Below are 25,046 nucleotides of genomic sequence, written 5' to 3' on the forward strand. Positions count from 1 at the left end.
TGGCCAATCAGGGATTACATGATCGGGACCTCACACAGAGGTCCCGTACAGCGATCTGTGTTCTGCTGTAGGACACAGCGGGCACCAATCGCTCCCAGGGAGCGCGCACAGGCAGCGGATGCAGGGGGACGTTTAGAAATGTCCATCTGCATTGGCAGCGCTCCCGTCCGGCCGTTTATCGACATGGGATGAGCGGGAAGTGGTTAAAGGAACACTCCGGCCACAGTTGTAAGCAGCCATGATGTATATTTCTGTTGAAGTTCGACCTGCAAAGTTACTGAACCTCGGATGCATCGGTGAAGGCTACCACCGCATAATGTTGTTTTCCAAGTTCTTTAGGGTATTAAATAGCTACAAGATCGACTACAAACTGCTGCTCACCGGGACCCCGCTCCAGAATAACCTAGAGGAACTCTTTCACCTTCTCAACTTCCTGACCCCCGAGAGATTCAAGTAAGTCCTTCCATCTTACATGAGCCAGCATGCAAACTGACCGCTCCTGCAGCATATTAACACAGCTGGCCGCTGACACCCCTCACAAACTATTGTTTGTCCCTAGGGCGAAGCAACAGGTTCTCTTCAAATGCTCTGGTATTTCGTGATAAATACTTGGTGCTTTGATGTATGGGGGAGCATGCGGATCACTTTATGTGATGGTGATTGGCTCGGATCTGACACATAGGGGGGAGATTTACTAAAACTGGAGTGCTCAGTATCTGGTGTAGCTGTGCCTGGCAGCCAATTAGCTTCTCACTCCAGCTGCTTGGTTTCTGTGCAGAATTTCACCTGATTTGGCACTCTCCAGCTTTAGTAAATACGCCGCACCGTCCCCAACCCATTTAGGACAAAGTGATAATGCGGGGTTCGGGAAGAGCGGATATAGTGAATGCAGGGTCCGGGGAGAGCAGATATAGTGAATGCGGGGTCCAGGGAGAGCGGATATAGTGAATGCGGGGTCCGGGGAGAGCGGATATAGTGAATGCGGGGTCCGGGGAGAGCGGATATAGTGAATGCAGGGTCCAGGGAGAGCGGATATAGTGAATGCGGGGTCCGGGGAGAGCGGATATAGTGAATACAGGGTCCGGGGAGACCAGATATAGTGCATGCGGGGTCCGGGGAGAGCAGATATAGTGAATGCAGGGTCCGGGGAGAGCAGATATAGTGAATACAGGGTCCGGGGAGACCAGATATAGTGAATGCGGGGCCCAGGGAGAGCGGATATAGTGAATGCGGGGTCCGGAAGAGCGGATATAGTGAATGTGGGGTCCGGGAAGAGCGGATATAGTGAATACAGGGTCCGGGGAGACCAGATATAGTGAACGCGGGGTCCAGGGAGACCGGATATAGTGAATGCGGGGTCCGTGGAGAGCAGATATAGTGAATGCGGTGTCCGGGGAGAGCGGATATAGTGAATGCAGGGTCCAGGGAGAGCGGATATAGTGAATGCAGGGTCCGGGGAGAGGGGATATAGTGAATGCGTGGTCCGGGGAGAGCGGATATAGTGAATGCGTGGTCCGGGGAGAGCGGATATAGTGAATGCAGGGTCCAGGGAGAGCGGATATAGTGAATGCAGGGTCCAGGGAGAGCGGATATAGTGAATGCGGGGTCCGGGGAGAGCGGATATAGTGAATGTGGGGTCCGAGGAGAGCGGATATAGTGAATGGAGGTTCCGGGGAGAGCGGATATAGTGAATGTAGGGTCCGGGGAGAGTGGATATAGTGAATGCGGGGTCCGGGGAGAGCGGATATAGTGAATGCAGGGACCAAGGAGACCAGATATAGTGAACGCGGGGTCCAGGGAGAGCGGATATAGTGAATGCGGGGTCCGGGAAGAGCGGATATAGTAAATGCAGGGTCCAGGGAGAGCGGATATAGTGAATGCAGGGTCCAGGGAGAGCGGATATAGTGAATGCGGGGTCCGGGGAGAGCGGATATAGTGAATGTGGGGTCCGAGGAGAGCGGATATAGTGAATGGAGGTTCCGGGGAGAGCGGATATAGTGAATGTAGGGTCCGGGGAGAGTGGATATAGTGAATGCGGGGTCCGGGGAGAGCGGATATAGTGAATGCAGGGACCAAGGAGACCAGATATAGTGAACGCGGGGTCCAGGGAGAGCGGATATAGTGAATGCGGGGTCCGGGAAGAGCGGATATAGTAAATGCAGGGTCCAGGGAGAGTGGATATAGTGAATGCAGGGTCCAGGGAGAGCGGATATAGTGAATGCAGGGTCCGAGGAGAGCGGATATAGTGAATGGAGGGTCCAGGGAGAGCGTATATAGTGAATGCGGGGTCCGGGGAGAGCGGATATAGTGAATGCAGGGTCCGAGGAGAGGGGATATAGTGAATGCGGGGTCCGGGGAGAGTGGATATAGTGAATGCAGGGTCCGGGGAGAGGGGATATAGTGAATGCGGGGTCCGGGGAGAGCGGATATAGTGAATGCGGGGTCCGGGGAGAGCGGATATAGTGAATGCGGGGTCCGGGGAGAGCGGATATAGTGAATGCAGGCTCCGGGGAGAGGGGATATAGTGAATGCGGGGTCCGGGGAGAGTGGATATAGTGAATGCAGGGTCCGGGGAGAGGGGATATAGTGAATGCGGGGTCCGGGGAGAGCGGATATAGTGAATGCAGGGTCCAGGGAGAGCGGATATAGTGAATGCAGGGATAATATGAAATGTTGAGATAAGCTGAGTTGGCCTAACACAGGATCTGATTTCAGTCAATTGGACCTGACTCAGATTGTGCAGCACTACTGAGAAGGAAGCGGAACTTGCATATATAATAAGCAAATCTGGCTACCCTCACATCTATATACACTATACACAACTGCCTGTACACACACAAGAACTAATGGCCCCCCAGTCTTAGTCCGTAGGGTTCAATATTGAGTTGGCCCCGCAGCTATAACAGCTTCAATTTATCTGGGAAGGCCGTCCACAAGGTTTAGGAGGGTGTCTATGGGAAGGTTGGACCATTCTTCCAGAAGCACATTTGTCAGGTCAGGCACTGATGTCGGGGGAGGAGGAGTCTCCTCTCTTAATTCATCCCAAAGGTGTTAATGGGGTTGAGGTCAGGACTCTGTGCAGGCCAGTCAAGTTCCTCCACCCCAAACTGGCTCCTCCATGTCTTTATGGACCTTTCTGTGTGCACTGGTGCGCAGTCATGTTGAAACAGGAAGGGGCCATCCCCAAACTCTTCCCACAAAGTTGGGAGCATGAAATTGTCCAAAATGTCTTGGTATGCTGACGCCTTAAGAGTTCCCTTCAATGGAACTAGGGGGCCAAGCCCAACCCCTGAAAAACAACCCCACACCATACTTTACACTTGGCACAATGCAGTCAGGCAAGTACCGTTCTTCTGGCAACCGCCAAACTCAGACACATCCATCGGATTGCCAGACAGAGAAGCGTGATTGGTCACTCCAGAGAACACGCCTCCTCTGCTCTAGAGTCCAGTGGCGGCGTGCTTTACACCACGGCATCCGATGCTTTGCATTGCACTTGGTGATGGAAGGCTTGGATGCAGCTGCTCGGCCATGGAAACCCATTCCATGAAGCTCTCTACGCACTGTTGTTGGGCTCATCTGAAGGCCACACCAAGTTTGGAGGTCTTTAGCTATTGACTCTACAGACAGTTGGTGACTTCTGCGCACTGTGCGCTTCAGCATGTGCTGACCCCGCCCTGTCATGTGACGTGGCCTACCACTTGGTGGCTGAGTGGCTGTTGTTCCCGGTTGCTTCCACTTTGTTATAATCCCACTAACAGTTGAGCGTGGAATATTTAGTAGCCAGGAAATGTCACGGATGGACTTATTGCCCAGGTGGCCACCTATCTCGGGACCACGCTTGGAGTCACTGAGCTCCTGAGAGCGACCCATTCTTTCACCAATGTTTGTAGAAGCCGTCTGCATGCCTAGGTGATGGATTGTATACACCTGTGTCCATGGAGGGGATTGGAACAATTGAATCACATGCTTGAGAGGGGATTGGAACACCTGAATCACATGATTGGGAGGGCGGGGACAATACTTTTGGCAATATAGTGTATAATTACAAACTATACACAGACGCATGGTTTAAACATTTACCCTCAATGGTAAGGTTGTAGCCCTTTAACTGTCCGTATATCTAAAAAGAACTGTAAAAGTACTGCAGTGCCTCCTTTCACACATCCTGCTGGCACTGAGCGCCTTGCAGCACCGTACAGTTCCTGATGGCTTTTGGATGTTCTTTCAGGCCCGCTCTGGTATTTTTTTTCCCCTCCCTTTGTTTCATGGTTGGCCGCCATCCCTCCCTCTCCTATCTTGTCAACATCATTAAGATCTGTTGTCTGAGGCTGTGGAAAAATGTAACTTATAAATTATTCATAAGTGGGAGGCATCACATGTTCCCAGCAGCCGGGCGAGAGCGGACGGCGAGTCACGCAGAGTGCATATTGATTGCAGCGTTGCAAGAAGAGCCTTTTTTTATCAGCAATGATTTGCATCGGGATTTGGAAGCTTTAACGTTTTAACAGCATCCCCCGCTGTGAAAGCTTCACGAATAAGGATTCCTGCTGGGTTGGATTATTTTATTTAAATGTGAATATCACTTAATGGGTATTCAATCTGTGGTCATTTCACAAAAGAGTAATAAAGCTGTTTGAAACAAAAAAAAGTCATATACAGTCAAGTGGAAAATATTTCAGAATAGGCTGGTAAAGGAAAATTACATACAGTAGATACAGATTTTTTTTTTTTTAAATTACACTATATGACTAAAAGTTTGTGGACTTCCGTTCCAATTTTTGAATGCAGGCATTTCTAGTGAAGGGTCCGTTAATACTACACCATTCAAAGATTTTGTAGACAATCATGTTCTTCTAACCTTTGTGGTAACAATTTGGGGAAAGCCCATTTCTGTTCCAGCATGAATGTGCCCCTGTGTACAAAGCCAGCTCCCTAAAGACATGGTTTGACCAGTTTGGACCAGCTCTATAAAGACATGGTTTGACCAGTTTGGACCAGCTCCGTAAAGACATGGTTTGACCAGTTTGGACCAGCTCTGTAAAGACATGATTTGACCAGTTTGGATCAGCTCCGTAAAGACATGGTTTGACCGGTTTGGATCAGCTTCATAAAGACATGGTTTGACCAGTTTGGATCAGCTCAGTAAATACATGGTTTGACCAGTTTAGACCATCTCCGTAAAGACATGGATTGACCAGTTTGGACCAGCTCCATAAAGACATGGTTTGACCAGTTTGGATCAGCTTCCTAAAGACATGGTTTGACCAGTTTATACCACCTAGGAGGAATAGAAGATTCCATTATTAGCTGAAGGCAGGATAGGCTTCCCTGAAGAGATCGGTTTTCAGAGAAGAGAGCAAAGTATGCGATAGTCTGATAAATTGGGGTAGAGAGTTCCAGAGGATGTGGAAAGCTTTGGAGAAGTCTTGGAGACAAGCATGGGAGGAGGAGACAAGGGAACTAGAGAGCAGGAGGTCGTGCGAGGAGCGGAGAGGATGGTTTGGATGATATTTGGAGACAAGATTGGTGATGTAATTAGGGGCGGAGTTATAAATGGCTTTATATGTTATGGTTAATGTTTTTAATTTTATCTGTTGGGCAATGGAAAGCCAGTGGCGGGATTGGCAGAGAGGGGTGGAGGACACTGAATGGAGGCCAGTAGAAGGATTGGCAGAGAGGGGTGGAGGACACTGAGTGGAGGCCAGTGGAGGGATTGGCAGAGAGGGGTGGAGGACACTGAGTGGAGGGATTGGCAGAGAGGGATGGAGGACACTGAATGGAGACCAGTGGAGGGATTGGCAGTGAGGGATGGAGGACACTGAGTGGAGGCCAGTGGAGGGATTGGCCGAGGGGGATGGAGGATACTGAGTGGAAGCCAGTGAAGGGATTACCAGAGAGGGATGGAGGACACTGAGTGGAGGTCAGTGGAGGGATTGGCAGAGAGGGATGGAGGACACTGAGTGGAGGCCAGTGGAGGGATTGGCAGAGAGGGATGGAGGACACTGAGTGGAGGTCAGTGGAGGGATTGGCAGAGAGGGGTGGAGGACACTGAATGGAGACCAGTGGAGGGATTGGCAGAGAGAAGTGGAGGACACTGAGTGGAGATCAGTGGAGGGATTGGCAGAGAGGGGTGGAGGACACTGAGTGGAGACCAGTGGAGGGATTGGCAGAGAGGGGTGGAGGACACTGAGTGGAGGTCAGTGGAGGGATTGGCAGAGGGGGATGGAGGACACTGAGTGGAGACCAGTGGCGGGATTGGCAGAGAGGGGTGGAGGACACTGAATGGAGGCCAGTAGAAGGATTGGCAGAGAGGGGTGGAGGACACTGAGTGGAGGCCAGTGGAGGGATTGGCAGAGAGGGGTGGAGGACACTGAGTGGAGGGATTGGCAGAGAGGGATGGAGGACACTGAATGGAGACCAGTGGAGGGATTGGCACTGAGGGATGGAGGACACTGAGTGGAGGCCAGTGGAGGGATTGGCAGAGGGGGATGGAGGATACTGAGTGGAAGCCATTGGAGGGATTACCAGAGAGGGATGGAGGACACTGAGTGGTGGTCAGTGGAGGGATTGGCAGAGAGGGATGGAGGACACTGAGTGGAGGCCAGTGGAGGGATTGGCAGAGAGGGGTGGAGGACACTGAGTGGAGGCCAGTGGAGGGATTGGCCGAGAGGGGTGGAGGACACTGAATGGAGGCCAGTGGAGGGATTGGCAGAGAGGGATGGCAGATACGGAATGGTTAGTTAGGTGGATGAGTCTGGCAGCAGCATACATGACAGACTGAAGAGGGGATAGCCTGTGATGAGGTATTTATTGGATAGAGGCCATTTTTTGTACTGTTTAAATAAAAACCACAGCGCCAACGGCATTAACTTTTGCACCCACTCAGATAGAATTTCTGGAGTCCACTGGTTGCTGTGGGGTACTGCGGTTTGCACACCATCATTGCATTACTGATTGGATCGGAGCCGAGCCATGTTTTCCGTCTGTGATCACCAGAAATGATTTCGCCGTAATGTTTTTCCTTGCAGCAATCTGGATGGCTTCCTGGAAGAGTTTGCCGATATCTCCAAGGAAGACCAAATTAAAAAACTCCATGACTTGTTGGGGCCCCACATGCTACGGCGGCTGAAAGCAGATGTCTTCAAGAACATGCCAGCCAAAACAGAATTAATAGTGCGGGTGGAGCTTAGCCAAATGCAGAAGTAAGTAAAATCTGTAGAGACTATAACCAGCGTGACTCTTAATTATAATGAACAGAATTTGTGTTGCCTCAGAGTTCCTCAGTTCATCCAAAATGGTTCGTATTGAAGTGGTTCTAAAGGCTCAAGTTTTTTCTCCTATGCATGAAGGTAAAAAACCTTCTGTGTGTAGCAGCCCTTCCAGCGCCCCCTAACACTTACCTGAGACCCATCCCGATCCAGTGCTGTCCAATTAGAGCCTGGATTCTCTCCTGATTGGACACTGGCTCCCACTGCTGTCAATCACAGCCCATTTTCCCATCACGAGAGGGAGGGGGCGGGGCCGAGCCATTGCTCTGTGTATGAATGGACACGCAGAGCTGCAGCACCAGAGCGCACTTGCTCGGGTGCAACCGTAGCAAACTGCTTGCTGTGAGGGCACCCAACAGGAGGGAGGGGGAGGGGCCTGCGGGTGACCTGAGAAGAGGGGGACCTGCGCAGGTAAGTATAGCATGGGGGAGTGGGCGGGGCCTAGCCACTGCTTTGTATATGAATGGACACGCAGAGCCGTGGCGCCAGAGCGCACATGCTCGGGTGCAACCATAGTAAACTGCTTGCTGTGAGAGCACCCAACAGGAGGGAGGGGCCAGGAGAGCTTGCGGGGGACCCGAGAAGAGGGGGAACTGGGCAGGTAAGCGGGTAAGTATAGCATGGGGAGAGGGGGCGGGGCCAAGCCGCGGCTCTGTGTATGAATGGATACGCAGGCAGAACCGGAGCGCCAGAGTGCACTTGCTTGGGTGCCCCTAAAGCAAACTGCTTGCTGTGAGGGCACCCAACAGGAGGGAGGGGCCAGGAGAGCTAGAGGGGGAACTGGGCAGGTAAGCGGGTAAGTATAGCATCGGGGAAGGGGGCGGGGCCAAGCCGCAGCTCTGTGTATGAATGGATACGCAGAGCCGCAGCGCCAGAGTGCACTTGCTTGGGTGCCCCCATAGCAAACTGCTTGCTGTGAGGGCACCGAACAGGAGGGAGGGGCCAGGAGAGCCTGCGGGGAAACCGAGAAGAGGGGGACCTGGGCAGGTAAGCAGGTAAGTATAGCATGGGGAAGGGGGTGGGGCAGGGCCGAGCCACGGCTCTGTGTATGAATGGACACACAGAGCCGCAGCTCCAGAGCACACATGCTCAGGTGCCCCCATAGCAAACTGCTTGCTGTGAGGGCACCCAACAGGAGGGAGGGGCTAGAAGAGCCTGCGGGGGACCCAAGAAGAGGGGGACCTAGGCAGGTAAGTAATAGCATTCAAAAAATGAAATGAAAAAATGCTGCGCTACATAAACCAATGGTACAAACCATTACCAAAAAACAAAGTGCAAAAATAAATCAATAATTATTAGAAGAAAAATAGTAGTATTGTTTGTTATTTAAAAAGAAAAAAAAAGACTTTAGTATCACTTTAAGGGCATTTGTCTTTTGAGCCCATTCGTTTTGTATGGCGCAAATCATACCGCAAAGGTACTGATAATTGGTATCGGCGAGTATTTGAGTCCAGGTATTGGCACTTGTACTCGCTGGTAAAAATCGGGTATCAGTGCAACCCTGATTGTATGTAAGTTGTTGTTGCTGTCTGTGTCTCACTTACCCCCCGGTTCACATATCTGCGTTTCTGCGGTCCGCATTTTGCGTGGGCAGGAGAGCCCATTCATTTGAATAGATTCCCGTGCCTGTGACACGCAGGGAAGAAGTCCCTGCACTTCTTCTGAAAAGGCAGCCGAGGTTCCCAGTGCGGTTGCGATTTCCTGTGCAGGCGGCGTGCCATTGGAACTAATGGCACCCGCCCGCGGGTCCGCATTCCTCTCTGCCGGCAGTGCGGCTGCACGGGTTTTAGTGGGGATCCGCATCGGCACCACCCACACAGATGTGAACCCAGCCTGAGAGGGGATTTCCCTTCACTTCTTGTCCTGGAGGAACAGGAAATGAGAGGTCATCAGGACAGAAAAGGTAAATCTCCCCAGCGGAAAGCACAGACAGCAATAAGCAGAGGCGTCCCTAGGGTTGGTGTCACCCGGTGCGATAACACTTGGTGACACCCCCTCCAACGATCCCCGCAGGATGGATCGGATCTGCAGATTGAGCATAATGGATCGGTCTCTGATCTATTATGCTCAATCAGCAGATCTGATCCATTCTGCGGGGATCGTCCGCTTTCTTTACAACTTACCTTTTCTTGGAGCGGGCCAGGGACAACTGCCCATGTCCCGGTTTCAGGCACAATCAATCGATGAGAGCAGTAGTTCTATCATCGATTGATCGTGCCTGAAACCAGGACATGCGCAGTTGCTTCAGGGAGACATCTACATGGGAGACACATCTTGCCGATACACCGGTGTCACCCCGTAGGATCGTCTGCATGCAACCTATACGGGGTGACACCGGACCCACTCTAAGAGAAGGTAAGAAAAGGTAAGTTGTAAAGAAAGTCGACGATTGTCTGGTTGGGCTGGCTAGAGGCATTTCATGGAGTTGTGGCGACTTCCATTCAGATGCCTCATTATGGTTGGGGAAGGTAGTCTTTAGATAAAGTGAAGGAATGATCTGATTGGTTGATGTGTTTTCTATATAGTCACATGTACATGTTTTCTGCTACATTCACCCAGATTTCCTTTTTTGCTGATATAGGAAGTATTATAAGTTCATTTTGACCCGAAATTTTGAAGCCTTGAACTCTAAAGGCGGAGGAAACCAGGTGTCCCTGCTGAACATCATGATGGACCTGAAGAAATGCTGCAATCACCCGTACCTTTTCCCTGTCGCTGCTGTGGTAAGAGGCTTCCCAGCCCGTGTAGATTTTTTATTTTTTTTGCACTTTTGTTGTATTAGTTCATTTCAGAGCGGGATGTTGTTTCACCGAGCGGTTTTCTGTATGTTCTGCCCTAGTAAACGTTCGTTTTCAGTTTTTGGATAGATTAGGGCTGGGGTCTTGAATTGAAATTTACAGAGGTCCGGGCAGCAAAATTTACTACTAGCAGAGGTCCAAATCTTGTTAGCTCTATAACACATCAGGCTCCCCCCCCCGTACATTATCGTCTGCTGTGTCCCTTTCACATTGTAGTCCCCTTTACATCACAGGTCCCCTCTGTAAAGCAGTCGCACAGTGTCCTCAGTTCACCTCCTCATCACTGCTCCCCTTTACACATCACAGTGCCCCCTATACATCATAGAGCCCCTTACACATCACAGAGCTCCTTACACATCACAGCGCCCCTTACACATCACAGTGCCCCCTATACATCATAGAGCCCCTTACACTCCACAGTACCCCTTACACATCACAGCGCCCCTTACACATCACAGCGCCCCCTATACATCACAGAGCCCCTTACACATCACAGAGCTCCTTACACATCACAGAGCTCCTTACACATCACAGCGCCCCTTACACATCACAGTGCCCCCTATAAATCACAGCGCCCCCTATACATCACAGCGCCCCCTATACATCACAGAGCCCCTTACACATCACAGAGCTCCTTACACATCACAGTGCCCCTTACACTCCACAGTACCCCTTACACATCACAGCGCCCCCTATACATCACAGAGCCCCTTACACATCACAGCACCCCCTATACATCACAGAGCCCCTTACACATCACAGTGCCCCCTATACATCACAGAGCCCCCTATACATCACAGAGCCCCTTACACATCACAGCGCCCCCTATACATCACAGAGCCCCTTACACATCACAGTGCCCCCTATACATCACAGAGCCCCATACACATCACAGAGCCCCATACACATCACAGAGCCCCATACACATCACAGTGCCCCCTATACATCACAGTGCCCCATACACATCACAGAGCCCCCTTACACATCACAGTGCTCCCTATACATCACAGTGCCCCTTACACATCACAGAGCTCCCTATACATCACAGTGCCCCTTACACATCACAGTGCCCCCTATACATCACAATGCCCCCTTACACCTCACAGTGCCCCCTTACACATCACAGTGCCCCTTACACATCACATTGCCCCTTACACATCACATTGCCCCTTACACACCACAGTGCCTCCTACACATCACAGAGCCCCTTACACATCACAGTACCCCTTACACATCACAGCGCCCCCTATACATCATAGAGCCCCTTACACATCACAGTGCCCCTTACACATCACAGCGCCCCCTTACACATCACAGCGCCCCCTATACATCACAGAGCCCCTTACACATCACAGTGCCCCCTTACACATCACAGTGCCCCTTACACATCACAGTGCCCCCTTACACATCACAGTGCCCCTTACACACCACAGTGCCCCCTATACATCACAGCGCCCCTTACACATCACAGTACCCCTTACACATCACAGTGCCCCCTATACATCATAGAGCCCCTTACACATCACAGTGCCCCTTACACATCACAGTGCCCCCTATACATCACAGTGCCCCCTACACACCACAGTGCCCCTTACACATCACAGAGCTCCTTACACACCACAGTGCCCCTTACACACCACAGCGCCCCTTACACACCACAGTGCCCCTTACACACCACAGTGCCCCTTACACACCACAGTGCCCCTTACACACCACAGTGCCCCTTACACACCACAGTGTCCCTTACACACCACAGTGCCCCCTACACATCACAGTGTCCCTTACACACCACAGTGCCAGTGATGAGGCACAATTTTTCCCAATGACACCAACAATGGGGCCCAGTGACACCATGTGATAAGGCACAATTCCTCCCAATGACACCAATAATGGGGCCCAATGACACCATGTGATGAGGCTTCCTCCCAGTGAGGGAGGAAGTGGTGGGGAGGAATAGGGACAGAAGTCAGATAATGGGGAGGGGTGGGTCCAGGACCAGGTGTATGGATTAGTTGCACTGCATTTAGGACTTGGTTATGCCGTCTAGCTGGGGGTGCCTAAATCTCAAGACTGAACAGAATTATAAAAACGTTCACAAATCTGATTTTCAGCCGTGTATTTAGTTTTCTTGGAGTTCCACTTTAAACAAAAAGCACCTTGTCAGAATCCTAAAACAGAATTCACGACCCTCTTCCGTATTTCTATCTTCCCAACACAGGAGGCGCCGGTGCTGCCCAACGGGTCTTATGATGGAAGCTCTTTAGTGAAATCCTCTGGGAAGTTGATGCTGCTACAGAAAATGCTGAAGAAGCTGAAAGACGGAGGACACCGAGTCCTGATATTCTCTCAGGTACCAGGATGTGTAATGCTGTATGCAAAGCAGGGCGGTCCTGGGAAGATGACATGAGGGGTCACTTCTACATCCAGAAAGCACAGCTATTGGCTGAATAAAACTCCAATGAAATGCTGCAACATCTGTGACCACATAAAATGGGTTTATGTCATTCACCGACAGATCCGGTCACATAAAGTCAGTCAGTATTAGTCCTCACGCACATGGAGCATTTTTGCAGCGGCTGTTTTTGGCTTTTACTTTTTTTCTACAGCCAGTAAACCCCCCAGAATGTTATCCTCGGTGTCCATACACACACAGACTGGAATCAACGTTTTTTGGCTGAAAAAAAACCCAGAACTAGCAGGTTTCTAGAGGAGTTTTTTTTTAGCTGTAAAAACACTGTAACGCTGAAAAACGCTGCAAAATGTGGTAAACCACAACCCAGTGTTTTTGGACAATTTTTTGACAAAGAAAACATTTTTTTTTTGGTTAAAGAAGGCAAAAAAAACGAAAATGCGGCTAAACGCTTTATATATATTAACCGTTTCAATACCGGGCAATTTTACACCTTCCTGCCCAGGCCAGTTTTCAGGTTTCAGCGCTCTGACACTTTGAATGACAATTGCGCGGTCATACAACATTGTACCCAAACAAAAATTTTATCATTTTCTTCACACAACTAGAGCTTTCTTTTGGTGGTATTTAATCACCGCTGGGGTTTTTATTTTTTGCTAAATTAACAAAAAAAGACCAAAAATTTTGAAAAAAAACACATTTTTCTTTGTTTCTGTTATAAAAGTTTACAAATAAATAATTGTTCTTCATAAATTTAGACCGAGATGTATTCTGCTACATGTCTTTGGTGAAAATAACCCAAATAAGGATGTATTATTTAGTTTGTAGGAAAGTTATAGAGTTCACAAACTATGGGATAGATCTGAATATTGATCAATCCTGAAGTACTGACGGCCAATCTAATTTCTTGAGGTCCAAAAATGTCAGAACAGTACAGATATCCCCCAAATGTCAGGACAGTACAGATATCCCCCAAATGTCAGGAGGGTACAGATATCCCCCAAATGTCAGGGCAGTACAATATCCCCCAAATGACCCCTTTTTGCAGAGTAGACAGTCCGACGTACTTCATAAGAGGCATGGCGAGTTTTTTGAAGTTGTATTTTTTTGTCATAATTTTTCGGAAAATGAAAAAATTAAAATAATTTATTTTCACTATTTTTTTTTTTACATACTGTCACCAGTGCAGTACAGCGTCATCATATAACTGGCATGGCGGTGAACAGGGACACTGACTGGTGACAGTATGAAAAATATATATATATATATTTTTTTTAATTTTTTTTAATTTTTTTATTATATTTAATTTTTTATTACATTTTTTTTTTTTTTTTTAAGATTTTTTTTTCATATTTTACTTTGACCAAAGTAGTGCAATGTTACCATAGTAACACTGTACTACTTTGGGGAAGTGATCAGTATTTTTTTTTTTTTTTTTTTACACAATTTGCTTATAGCAAAGAATTACTTTGCTATAAGCAAGCATTTACCTGCATGAAATCGATTCATTCAGCTTTTTTTTTTTTTTTTTTTTTTGTGCTTAGCTGTGATTTGGTCACAGCTAATCACATGACATGTGCATGTGATTAGCTGTGACCATTCACAGCTAGGCACTAGTATACAATGGATGGCATCATGAATGAAGCCATCCATTGTATACAACTGTCATGTGACCTGCTGTGATTGGTCACAGCAGGTCACATGGTACCGGCAACGGGAGGCGGTACTCGGATCTGTCATCGGCCGTGTCTGAGGTGCACAGCCGCTGACAGATCGCACTGCTGCGCGGCTCTGCATTAGTGCAAACGGCGCATGTGCGGGAGCACGCCAAATGGCGTGCACCCGGAATGCAGGGACACAATTGAAGCCGCCAAACGGCCATTGGCCGGGCGGCTAATGGTTAAAAAAAACCCGAATAAAATATATATATATATATATATATATATATGTGTGTGTGTGTGTGCTTTTTTTATACATACAGTGAGGAACAGAAGTATTTGAACCCCCTGCGATTTTGCAAGTTCTCCCACTTAGAAATCATGGAGGGGTCTGACATTCACATTGTAGGTGCATTCCCACTCTGAGACACAGAATTTAAAAAAAATTTCAGGAAATCCCATTGTATGATTTGTAAAGAATATATTTGTCTCACACGGCTGAACAGAAGTATTTGAACACCTGAGAAACAGCAAGAATTCTGGCTCTCAAAGACCTGTTACTGCGCCTTTAAAAAGTCCACCTCTACTCCACTCATTCATCTCACTTAGTAGCACCTGTCTGAGCTCTTTATAGACACCTGTCCACCCCACAGTCAGTCAGACGCCAACTACTACCATGGGCAAGACCAAAGAGCTGTCAAAAGACACCAGAGACAAAATTGTGGACCTCCGCAAGGCTGGAAAGGGCTACGGGGCAATTGCCAAGCAGCTTGGTGAAAATAGATCAACTGTTGGAGCAATTGTTAGAAAATGGAAGAGGCTAAAGACGACTGTCAGTCTCCCTCGGACTGGGGCTCCATGCAAGATGTCACCTCGTGGGGGATCACTGATGATAAGAAAGGTGAGGAATCAGCCCAGAACTACAAGGGAGGAGCTGGTCAATGACATGAAGAGAGCTGGGACCACAGTTTCAAAGGTCACTGTTGGTAGAACACTACGCCGTCATGGTTTCCAATCATGCATTGCATGGAAGGTTCCCCGGCTCAAGTCATCACATGTCCAGACCCCTCTGAAGGTTCCCCTGCTCCAGTCATCACATGTCCAGGCCCGTCTGAAGGTTCCCCTGCTCCAGTCATCACATGTCCAGGCCCGTATGAAGGTTCCCAATGACCATCTGGATGATCCAGAGGAGGCATGGGAGAAAGTCATGAGGTCAGATGACACCAAAGGAGAACTTTTTGATCTAAACTTCACTCGTCGTGTTTGGAGGAAAAAGAGGGATGAGTTGCATCCCAAGAACACCATCCCTACTGTGAAGCATGGGGGTGGTAACATCATGCTTTGGGGGTGCTTTTCTGCGAAGGGGACAGGACCACTGCACTGTATTAAGGAGAGGATGAATGGGGCCATTTATTGTGAGATTTTGAGCAACAACCTCCTTCCCTCAGTCAGAGCATTGAAGACGGGTCATGGCTGGGTCTTCCAACATGACAACGACCCGAAGCACACAGCCAGGAGAACCAAGGAGTGGCTCCGTAAGAAGCATATCAAGGTTCTGGAGTGGCCTAGCCAGTCTCCAGACCTAAATCCAATAGAACATCTTTGGAGGGAGCTGAAACTCCGTGTTGCTCAGCGACAGCCCCGAAACCTGACAGATCTAGAGGAGATCGGTGTGGAGGAGTCGGCCAAAATCCCTGTTGCAGTGCAAACCTGGTCAAGGACTACAGGAAACGTCTGACCTTTGTAATTGCAGACAAAGGCTTCTGTACCAAATATTAACACTGATCTTCTCAGGGGTTCAAATACTTCTGTTCAGCCGTGCGAGACAAATACATTCTTTACAAATCATACAATGGGATTTCCTGAATTTTTTTTTTTAATTCTGTCTCTCAGAGTGGGAATGTACCTACAATGTGAATTTCAGACCCTCCATGATGGAGAAGTGGGAGAACTTGCAAAATCGCAGGGGGTTCAAATACTTCTGTTCCTCACTGTATATAATGTTAAAAAAAACTAATAAAACATATATATATATATATAAAATGTTTTATTACTTTTCAAAGTTTCCACTTAACATCAATAAATAATCATATCATTCAAATACAAAAAAAAAAATCATTTAATAATCACCCCCCCCTCCTCCCTCCCTCCCCAGACCCCATCTTCCTCCTATATTCTCTTCTTTTTAGCTCTAGTTCCTCTTTATTTCCGGAATACTCTCAGAACTCCCTTCTCTTTCTTCCTAATTTACCCAACTCTTTTTTTTCCTTTCCCAGTTTCCTCCTCTCTCTTTATCTCTTCCATTAGATAATTTTCTAAACACCTCTCATTTTTCCCGAAATCTCATAATTTTATCCTCTTCCATATGGCGGAGTTCCTCCATCTTGTATACATGATCCACTGTACTTATCTAGTCCTTTTATTTTCGGTACTTCTTGTTCTTGCCAAAATTTAGGTATAAGTCCCTTTGCCGCACTTATCAGATGAAAGATCATTATATTTTTATATTTTTCTACCGTGGTCTAGACATGTGCCTGGATCTTCCGGGACACTAACCTCTGTGATCTCCTGTATTTGGTGTATTATTTCACCCCAATCTGTATCTAGGACACTCCCACCAAATATGTTCCATTGTGCCCTCACACCCACTTCCCCCCTAGCACAAGGGTGCTAGGGGGGAAGGTGTCCCTAGGGTTGTTGTCACCCGGTAACACTTGGTGACACCCCCTCCGACGATCCCCACAGAATGGATCGGATCTGCGGATTGAGCATAATGGATCAGACTCCTCAATCCGCAGATCAGATCCATCCTGTGGGGATCTTCAGCATGCAACCTATACAAGGTGACACCGGACCCGCTCCGCGAAATGGTAAGTTGTAAGGAAAGCCGATGATCCCTTCAGGATGGATCCCATCTGAAGATTGAGCATAATGGATCGGAGTCTGATCTATTATGCTCCCTAATCCGCAGATCCGATCCATCCTGTGGGGAACATCAGCATGCAACCTATACGGGGTGACACTGAACCCGCTCCAATAAAAGGTAAGTTGTAAAGAAAGCCGACGATCCCCACAGGATGGAATCGTCGGCTTGCTTTACAACTTACCTTTTCGTGGAGCGGGTCCGGTGTCACCCCGTGCGGTCGGTGTCACCCGGTCCGGCGCACACCCCCGCACCTGCCTCGGGACGCCACTGAGGGTGACTTATCTATATATTGCCTGTGTGCCACACTCGGTGTAACATACCACCTAGCTGAACACTTATAGTTGATTTCTACAACCTTCATATCTACAACTGGATTAAAGTATTATTCTTGTTTTCTAAAGAAGGCAAAAAGAAATCCCGCTTCCACCAAACACTGACATATATAATTGTACAGAGTATACAGTGAAGGAAATGTGTATTTGCTCCCCCCTGATGGTGAATGTTCGCCCCTCACATAGAAACGATCGGTCTAACAATGGAATGTTCGGTGTAACACTGAGAGACAGAATACAACAACAAATTCAGCAGAAATGCGTCTAACAAATGATGACGGATCTGCATGTTCATGAGGGAAAGAAGGATTTGATCCCCTTCACAAAACATGACTTAGTACTTGGTGGCATATCCCTTGTTGGCAATCACAGAGGTCAGACGTTTCCTGGAGTTGGCCCCCAGGTTTGCACACATCTCAGGAGGGATTTTGGCCCATTCCTCTTGGCAGATCCTCTCCAAGTCATTAAGGTTCGGTGGCTGACGTTTGGCAACTCAAACTTTCAGCTCCCTCCTCAGATTTTCAATCGGATGAAGGTCTGGAGACTGGCTAGGCCACTCCAGGACCTTAATGTGCTTCTTCTTGAGCCGCTCCTTTGTTGCCTTGGCTGTGTGTTTTGGGTCATTGTCATGCTGGAACACCCATCCACGATCCATTTTCAATGCCCTGGCTGAGGGAAGAAGGTTCTCACCCAAGATTTGACGGTACATTGCCCCGACCATCGTCCCTTTGATGGGGTGCAGTTGTCCTGTCCCCTTAGCAGAAAAACACCCCCAAAGCAGAATGTTTCCACCACCATGTTTCACAGTTGGGATGGTGTTCTTGGGGTCATAGGCAGCATTCCTCCTCCTCCAAACACGGTGAGTTGAGTTGATGCCAAAGAGCTGGATTTTGGTCTCCTCTGACCACAACACTTCCCACCAGTCCTCCTCTGCATCATTCAGATGTTCAGTGGCAGACTTCAGACGGGCCTGGACATGTGCTTTCTTGAGCAGAGGGACCTTGCGGGCACTGCAGGATTTCAGTCCTTGTCGGCGTAGTGTGTTACCAATTGTTTTCTTGGTGACTGTGGTCCCAGCTGTCTGGAGATCATTGACAAGATCCTCACGTGTAGTTCTGGGATGATTCCTCACTGTTCTCATGATCATTGACACTCCACGAGGTGAGATCTTGCATGGTGCACCAGACCTAGGGAGACTGACACTTGTTTTGTGTTTCTTCCATTTGTGAATGATTGCACCAACTGTTGTCACCTTCTCACCAAGCTGCTTGGCCATAGTTTGGTAGCCCAGTCCAGGCTTGTGTAGGTCTACCATCTTGTCCCTGACATCCTTGGACAGCTCTTTCGGTCTTTGCCATGGTGGAGAGTTTGGAATCTGATGGTTTGATGGCTCCTGTGGACAGGTGTCTTTTATACAGGTAACACAATGAGATTAGCAGCACTCCCTTTAAGAGACTGCTTCTAATCTCAGCTTGTTACCTGTATGAAAGACACCTGGGAGCCAGAAATCCTGCTGAATGATAGGGGATCAAATCCTTCTTTCCCTCATGAACATGCAGATCCGTCATCATTTGTTAGACGCATTTCTGCTGAATTTGTTGTTGTATTCTGTCTCTCAGTGTTACAATACACCGAACATTCGATATTTAGACCGATCATTTCTTGTGAGGGGCGAACATTCAACATCAGCCGGGGAGCAAATACACATTTCCTTTGCTGTGCATACATAATTGTGCAGAATATAAATATATAATTGTACAGAAATGCTACCATGTATTGTAGAATGAAAAATGCAACCGCTGTGTATTTATTTACCTTTTGTACCACTAGCCCCTCCCTCTTAGATTGTAAGCTCCCAGGATCAGGGCCCTCCAAACCCTCTTGTATGGAACTGTATGGTTGCTGTATTGTCTCCCGTTATATTTTAAAGCGCTGAGCAAACTGTTGGCGCCATAAATCCTGTATATCAATACTGCCAATAATTTATCTTTAAAGATGACAAAAATGCTGGATTTACTTGAAGATTTCCTGGAGTACGAAGGCTACAAGTACGAGCGGATAGACGGAGGGATCACGGGAGGGCTGCGACAAGAGGCAATTGACAGGTTTAATGGTACTATTGTGCTAATCACATACAACCTCCGCCATTTTCTTTTTACCGCCATGACTCTGCAGCTCTTAGTAGCTGTAATAGCTGAAGATGACGATCTTTTATAAATAACGGCAGCCGTAGTAATGACAATCGTGGGGTACAAATCAATTATTTTTTTTCTTACACGGCGGGGAAGGCCGGAACCTTTGTCATCTCTGTATTATGTACAGGTGAAACTCGAAAAATGAGAATATGGTGCAAAAGTTGATTTATTTCAGTGCAGCAATTTAAAAGGTGAAACTAATATAAGAGACTCATTCCATGCAAAGCAAGATAGTTCAAGCCGTGATTTGTCATCATTGTGATGATTATGGCTTACAGCTCATGAAAACCCCAAATCCACAATCTCAGAAAATGAGAATATTGTGAAAAGGTGGAATAATCTCGGCTCAAAGTGTCCCACTCTAATCACCATATTCTCATTTTTTGAGTTTCACCTGTATATGTTATCTTTAATCACATATTTGGTTCTCATTTGTTGTCCCTAAGCAGTGGTGATGTCATTTTGATGGACGACTGGTTCAACCCCTTCCCACTGCCTGTATGCATACATGCAGCTTCAGGAAAGTGTCTTCAGCCATGGTCGGCCCGGTGTTCTAACATGGCGGCGATGGGGGGGAATACCGGGCCAGCCGCTCCGTATTCACTCCACAACATGCACAGACATTTCCCCCCATTTTTTGGGTTGGGGGAAGAAAGTGCGTCTTATGGAGCGAAAAATACGATAAATACCCCTTCCCTTTGAGCCTAGATTAAACCTCCCATAATAGTTATAGTTTGTAATTGTAATGCTAGGAGATGAGGATCTCTATGAACATGTTGTAAATGTGTGTTTATGACTCTTCCTTCCTTTCCTCCATAGCTCCAGGAGCTCAGCAGTTCTGTTTCTTACTGTCTACCAGAGCTGGAGGTCTCGGGATAAACTTGGCCACCGCTGACACTGTCGTCATCTACGACTCCGACTGGAACCCTCATAATGACATTCAGGTCAGCCTGTTCCCACGCCGTTACATGCTGGGGGTCTGGGCTCTTCTCATTCACACGTACGGTGGGGACTGCCACTCCTCTGAAAAGGGATCCATGCTCTGATCGCTTTTCAAATGTTTTGACAGACCATACGGATACATTGGGGTTGATTTACTAAAGGCTAATAGGCTGTGCTGATCCAGAACTAGGTAAACGAGTAGAATTCTTCATGGACAATTATTTTTTTATCAAAGCCAAAGAGTTCAAGACGTTTTTGTGTTTATTAAAAGTCAGCAGCTACAATAATTGTAGCTGCTGACTTTCAATAAACACACATTTTCCTGTCCCGGGCTTCAGTGAGGTTCTCACTTTCCCCCGTTCCTTCTCTCCTTCTCTCCTCCCCGGCGCCGGCATCTCAACTGGGCTCCAGGCTGTGACAGCATGCGGCCTCACAGTCGGGTGCCCACTGCTCATGCACGAGTCACGCCGCGCCTCCTGATTGGTCCGGCAGTCTCCTGGGACCTCTGAAAGTTCCCAGGAGACTGCAGGAGGGAAGAGGGAGCCAAACTTCAGGCTCACTTCGCCGGAATTGAGCCGGAAGTGGGAGTGGGTACCTGTCAAAACCAGGTACCTGCTCCCCCCTCTCCCCCAAAAAGGTGCCAAATATGGCAGCGGAGGAGGGGAGGAGGAAAACAAGCAGAGCTTCCACTTTTGAGTGGAGCTCTGCTTTAAGTTACCATTTATTTTTGGTCAAGATAAATTTATTAGCACAGTTTATAGCACTGCACAAAAAAATTAGCAGAAGTTCTCTTGACTTCCATTATCCAATCAGGTGCAAGCAAAAATGTTTTTTTGGGGTTTTTTTTTTGTTTGTTTTCATTTTCCTTGCATGTGATTGGGTATTCTTTGCAAAGTGAAGCTTCCCCTCATTTACTAAGCTCTGGAGCACCCGCGCTTTGCAAAGGGCACAGTCTGTTTGCCTTTAGTAAATCAACCCCAATATCTCACCTCCTCACCGCCTGATTTAACCCTATAACTGCCTTACCACCACAACACAACAATGGCGTACGTTGCATGTTGTTTTGGTGCTGCCCCATAGAACTGCATTAGCTGCGTTTAGCGGCAACACTGCCTGCCTTAAGCAGCATGATGTTTAACCAACTGGCTTTCCTCATAGCTGATCTCCTCCATGCCTCCTATCCATTTGGTTGCCCTTCTCTGTACTTTCTCCAGTTCCCCAATGTTCTTTTTGTGAATTGGTGCCCAAAACTGAACTGCTTATTCCAGATGAGGTCTTACTAATGATTTGTACCGGGGGGGGGGGGGGATGATATCTCTCTCTCTGAAGTCTATACCTCTCCTAATAAAAGAGAGGATTTTGCTCGCTTTAGAACCCGCAGCTTGGCATTGCTGCCATTATTAAGCTTGTGATCTACCAGAACTCCCAGATCCTTCTCCACCATTGACCCCCCCAGATCCTTCTCCACCATTGACTCCCCCAGATCCTTCTCCACCATTGACCCCCCCCAGATCCTTCTCCACCATTGATTCCCCCAGATCCTTCTCCACCATTGATTCCCCCAGATCCTTCTCTACCATTGATTCCCCCAGATCCTTCTCCTACCATTGACCCTCCAGATCCTTCTCCTACCATTGACTCCCCCAGATCCTTCTCCACCATTGTTCCCCCCCAGATCCTTCTCCACCATTGATCCCCCCAAGATCCTTCTCCACCATTGATTCCCCACAGATCCTTCTCCACCATTTACCCCTCCCCCCCAGCTCCTTTTCTTCCATTGACCCCCCCCAGATCTTTCTGCACCATTGACCCCTCCAGATCCTTCTCCACCATTGACACCCCCCCCCCCAGATCCTTCTCCACCATTGACCCCCCCAGATCCTTCTGCACCATTGACCCTCCCAGATCCTTCTCCATCATTTATTCTCCACAGATCCTTCTCCACCATTGACCCCCCCAGATCCTTCTCCACCATTGACCCCCCCAGATCCTTCTCCACCATTGATTCCCCCCAGATCCTTCCCCACCATTGATTCCCCCCAGATCCTTCCCCACCATTGATTCCCCCAGTTGTACCCCCCCCAGTATGTATGATGCATGCATATTCTTGGCCCCCAAGTGCAGAACCGTACATTTATCAACATTAAACCTCATTGGCCCCATAGTCCCCCAATTACACAGAGCATTGAAGTTGGAGACATGCTATAAGGACGTTATTCCACGGCACAGCTTGGTGTCATCTGCAAAGACTGAATATTGGCTGGAGAGAGCACACAAATCTGGCAAACAGGAAAGGCATGGCTTAAATAGGAAGTTCATGGGAGGAGCAAAGGGTTCAAGAGAAAGGACACAAGGCAAGATCATTCAACGAATTATCCAGGCTGCTGTCAGGCATCCCAGGTGGGTCAGCAAGAAGAGACATCGCTAGACACAGCAGAGGTTGCAGGTTCACTTCCAGGTTCTGACACTCTACTTCCTGTCCACTTGGGAGTTTTGGGGGTTCCCACCCACCTTTACAGTAGGTTTTGACTCCTTCCATTCCATTCTACATAATATAAAATAAATAAATATCAGAATTGGTTGATCACAGCAGGTATGCAGACCCAGCAACTAAGAGCTGAGATCTCACTCTGGTCTGGTCTGGTTCCTAACCTGTCCATCATCCACCTAACACTGGAATATCGGTTCTGGGAGGAAGGACCCCTTTGATTCAAATGCATTGTATAACCCACAGCGTTGACATGTTTTGTAAGTTTGCCTTTGAGAAGAGCCATTTGGGAATGCTCTCTTGGCTGACCACTGTAGGTATGGTAAATACCCCTGGTAGAAATTGGACAACCATTACGTGATAGGCATAGATCAAAGTTTCTCAACCTTTTTTTAGTCGAGGCACCCTTTAAAATTATGGACAGTCCCAAGGCACCCTTTAAAATGATGGACAGCCCCGAGGCACCCTTTAAAATTATGGACAGTCTTGAGGCACCCCATTCTAAAATGGGGTGCCTCGAGACTGTCCATCATTTTCAAACGGCACCCCATTCTAAAATATTATATTCTATATAACACAACACCCACACACGTAGGACACCCAACATTAGAGGTGATTTATTCTTCCAAAGCAAATACACTTTTACACACTGGTACTGACTAGTATTCTGGTGTTTCTCTTCTCCCTCAGTTTTTCTCCATCAATGAGCTAATGTGACCCCAGCACTGACGGAGAGGGGCAGGGAAGGGTCAAACTAGGATGCTGTGCAAGCAGTTGACATCCTCCTTATCAACTGATGATGTCACTGGTTGTCAGGATGCCAGTGGCTAGAAGGTCATAATGGTGCACAATGAAAGCCTGTGGCTTTGTGTAACTAAAAGGCAGGCTTGTTTTCACCCGCAGGCTTGTATTCAAGCTTTGGGCAATTTTTAGACATTTTGCCAAGGCACCCCTGAAGAATCCTTAATGCATCCCTGAAGAAGCCTCAAGGCACTCCTGAAGAAGTCTCAAGGCACCCCTGAAGAAGTCTCAAGGCACCCCCGAAGAAGCCTGGGCATCCTGGTTGAGAAAGGCTGGCATAGATTACCAGAAGTGACTTTACATCGCCCTCTTCTTACATCTTGTTTTCAGGCTTTCAGCCGAGCTCATCGTATCGGGCAGAATAAGAAAGTAATGATCTACCGCTTCGTCACACGGGCGTCTGTAGAGGAGAGGATCACCCAGGTAGCCAAGAGGAAAATGATGCTCACTCACCTTGTCGTACGACCGGGGCTCGGCTCCAAATCCGGCTCCATGTCAAAGCAAGAACTAGACGATATTTTAAAGTTTGGAACCGAAGAGTTGTTTAAGGACGATGTTGAAGGTAAGGAGGGAGCCCTTTGGGTCTTTTGGCGCCGGCCGAACGCAAATGTGCGGCCTCCCGGGGTCTGGGCCTAGCCACCAAGCGGCCGCACATTTGCGTTCTATTAAAAAAAACATATGTGCTGAGAGTGTGCGCCCTGCCCGCTCCCAGCACACATATCCGGTACTCACGGAAAGGTCCCGATCTCTTTCGATCGGGACCTTTCCCGATCATGTGACCACCGTGATGGCGTGTCACGGCGGTCACATGACACTAAACCCTGCCTCCCAGCTTCTGAAACCCTTAAAGGGCCGGGAGGTGCCAGCACCAAGGGGTTAATGAGGCTTTTGAGCTTAAACAGGGATCATTTATACATGTTCTGCTCTTTGAAGAGTTATCTGCGCTCGGATCGATCTTCAGAGAGCATTTGCAGACGTTGAGAAGGCGTTGTATTGTCTCCTCTTCTCCCGTTTTAACTCCCTAAATGCTGGACTCCTGCGTCACAACCACATGTATTGCACACAGTTGTGGGGCGCTTGCAGAGCTTGAATGGGTTGCTTACAGTGAGTGCTTCGCCTGCTGGAAGCAACAAGGGGGTGTCATTCCTGCCAAGGACACAAAGCAAAGCATCACATGCCACGGCATGTATACATTCCCGGGCCACTGACTCTGCAACTAAAGGGG

At 48.2% G+C, this 25,046-nt stretch overlaps 1 protein-coding gene across 1 annotated transcript in view; it reads left to right on the forward strand.

Annotated features, from left to right (window-relative positions):
- The window catches only part of CHD5 (chromodomain helicase DNA binding protein 5), a gene marked incomplete at its 3' end in the record, with an annotated part of 151,006 nt that overhangs the window by 94,768 nt on the left and 31,192 nt on the right, over positions 1 to 25,046 (forward strand). Inside the window, exons 15-21 of the mRNA XM_089658184.1 lie at positions 332 to 453; positions 7,032 to 7,205; positions 9,853 to 9,994; positions 12,288 to 12,419; positions 19,391 to 19,508; positions 20,410 to 20,534; positions 24,152 to 24,383. Of these exons, the coding sequence (XP_089514310.1) occupies positions 332 to 453; positions 7,032 to 7,205; positions 9,853 to 9,994; positions 12,288 to 12,419; positions 19,391 to 19,508; positions 20,410 to 20,534; positions 24,152 to 24,383 (1,045 nt within the window). The remainder of the gene's footprint in view (positions 1 to 331; positions 454 to 7,031; positions 7,206 to 9,852; positions 9,995 to 12,287; positions 12,420 to 19,390; positions 19,509 to 20,409; positions 20,535 to 24,151; positions 24,384 to 25,046) is intronic.

Source organism: Staurois parvus, unplaced genomic scaffold (genome assembly GCF_062004578.1).
Source record: "Staurois parvus isolate SC_StPar_1 unplaced genomic scaffold, SC_StPar_1.0 ptg001056l, whole genome shotgun sequence".
In the NCBI taxonomy this organism is placed as follows: Eukaryota; Metazoa; Chordata; class Amphibia; order Anura; family Ranidae; genus Staurois; species Staurois parvus.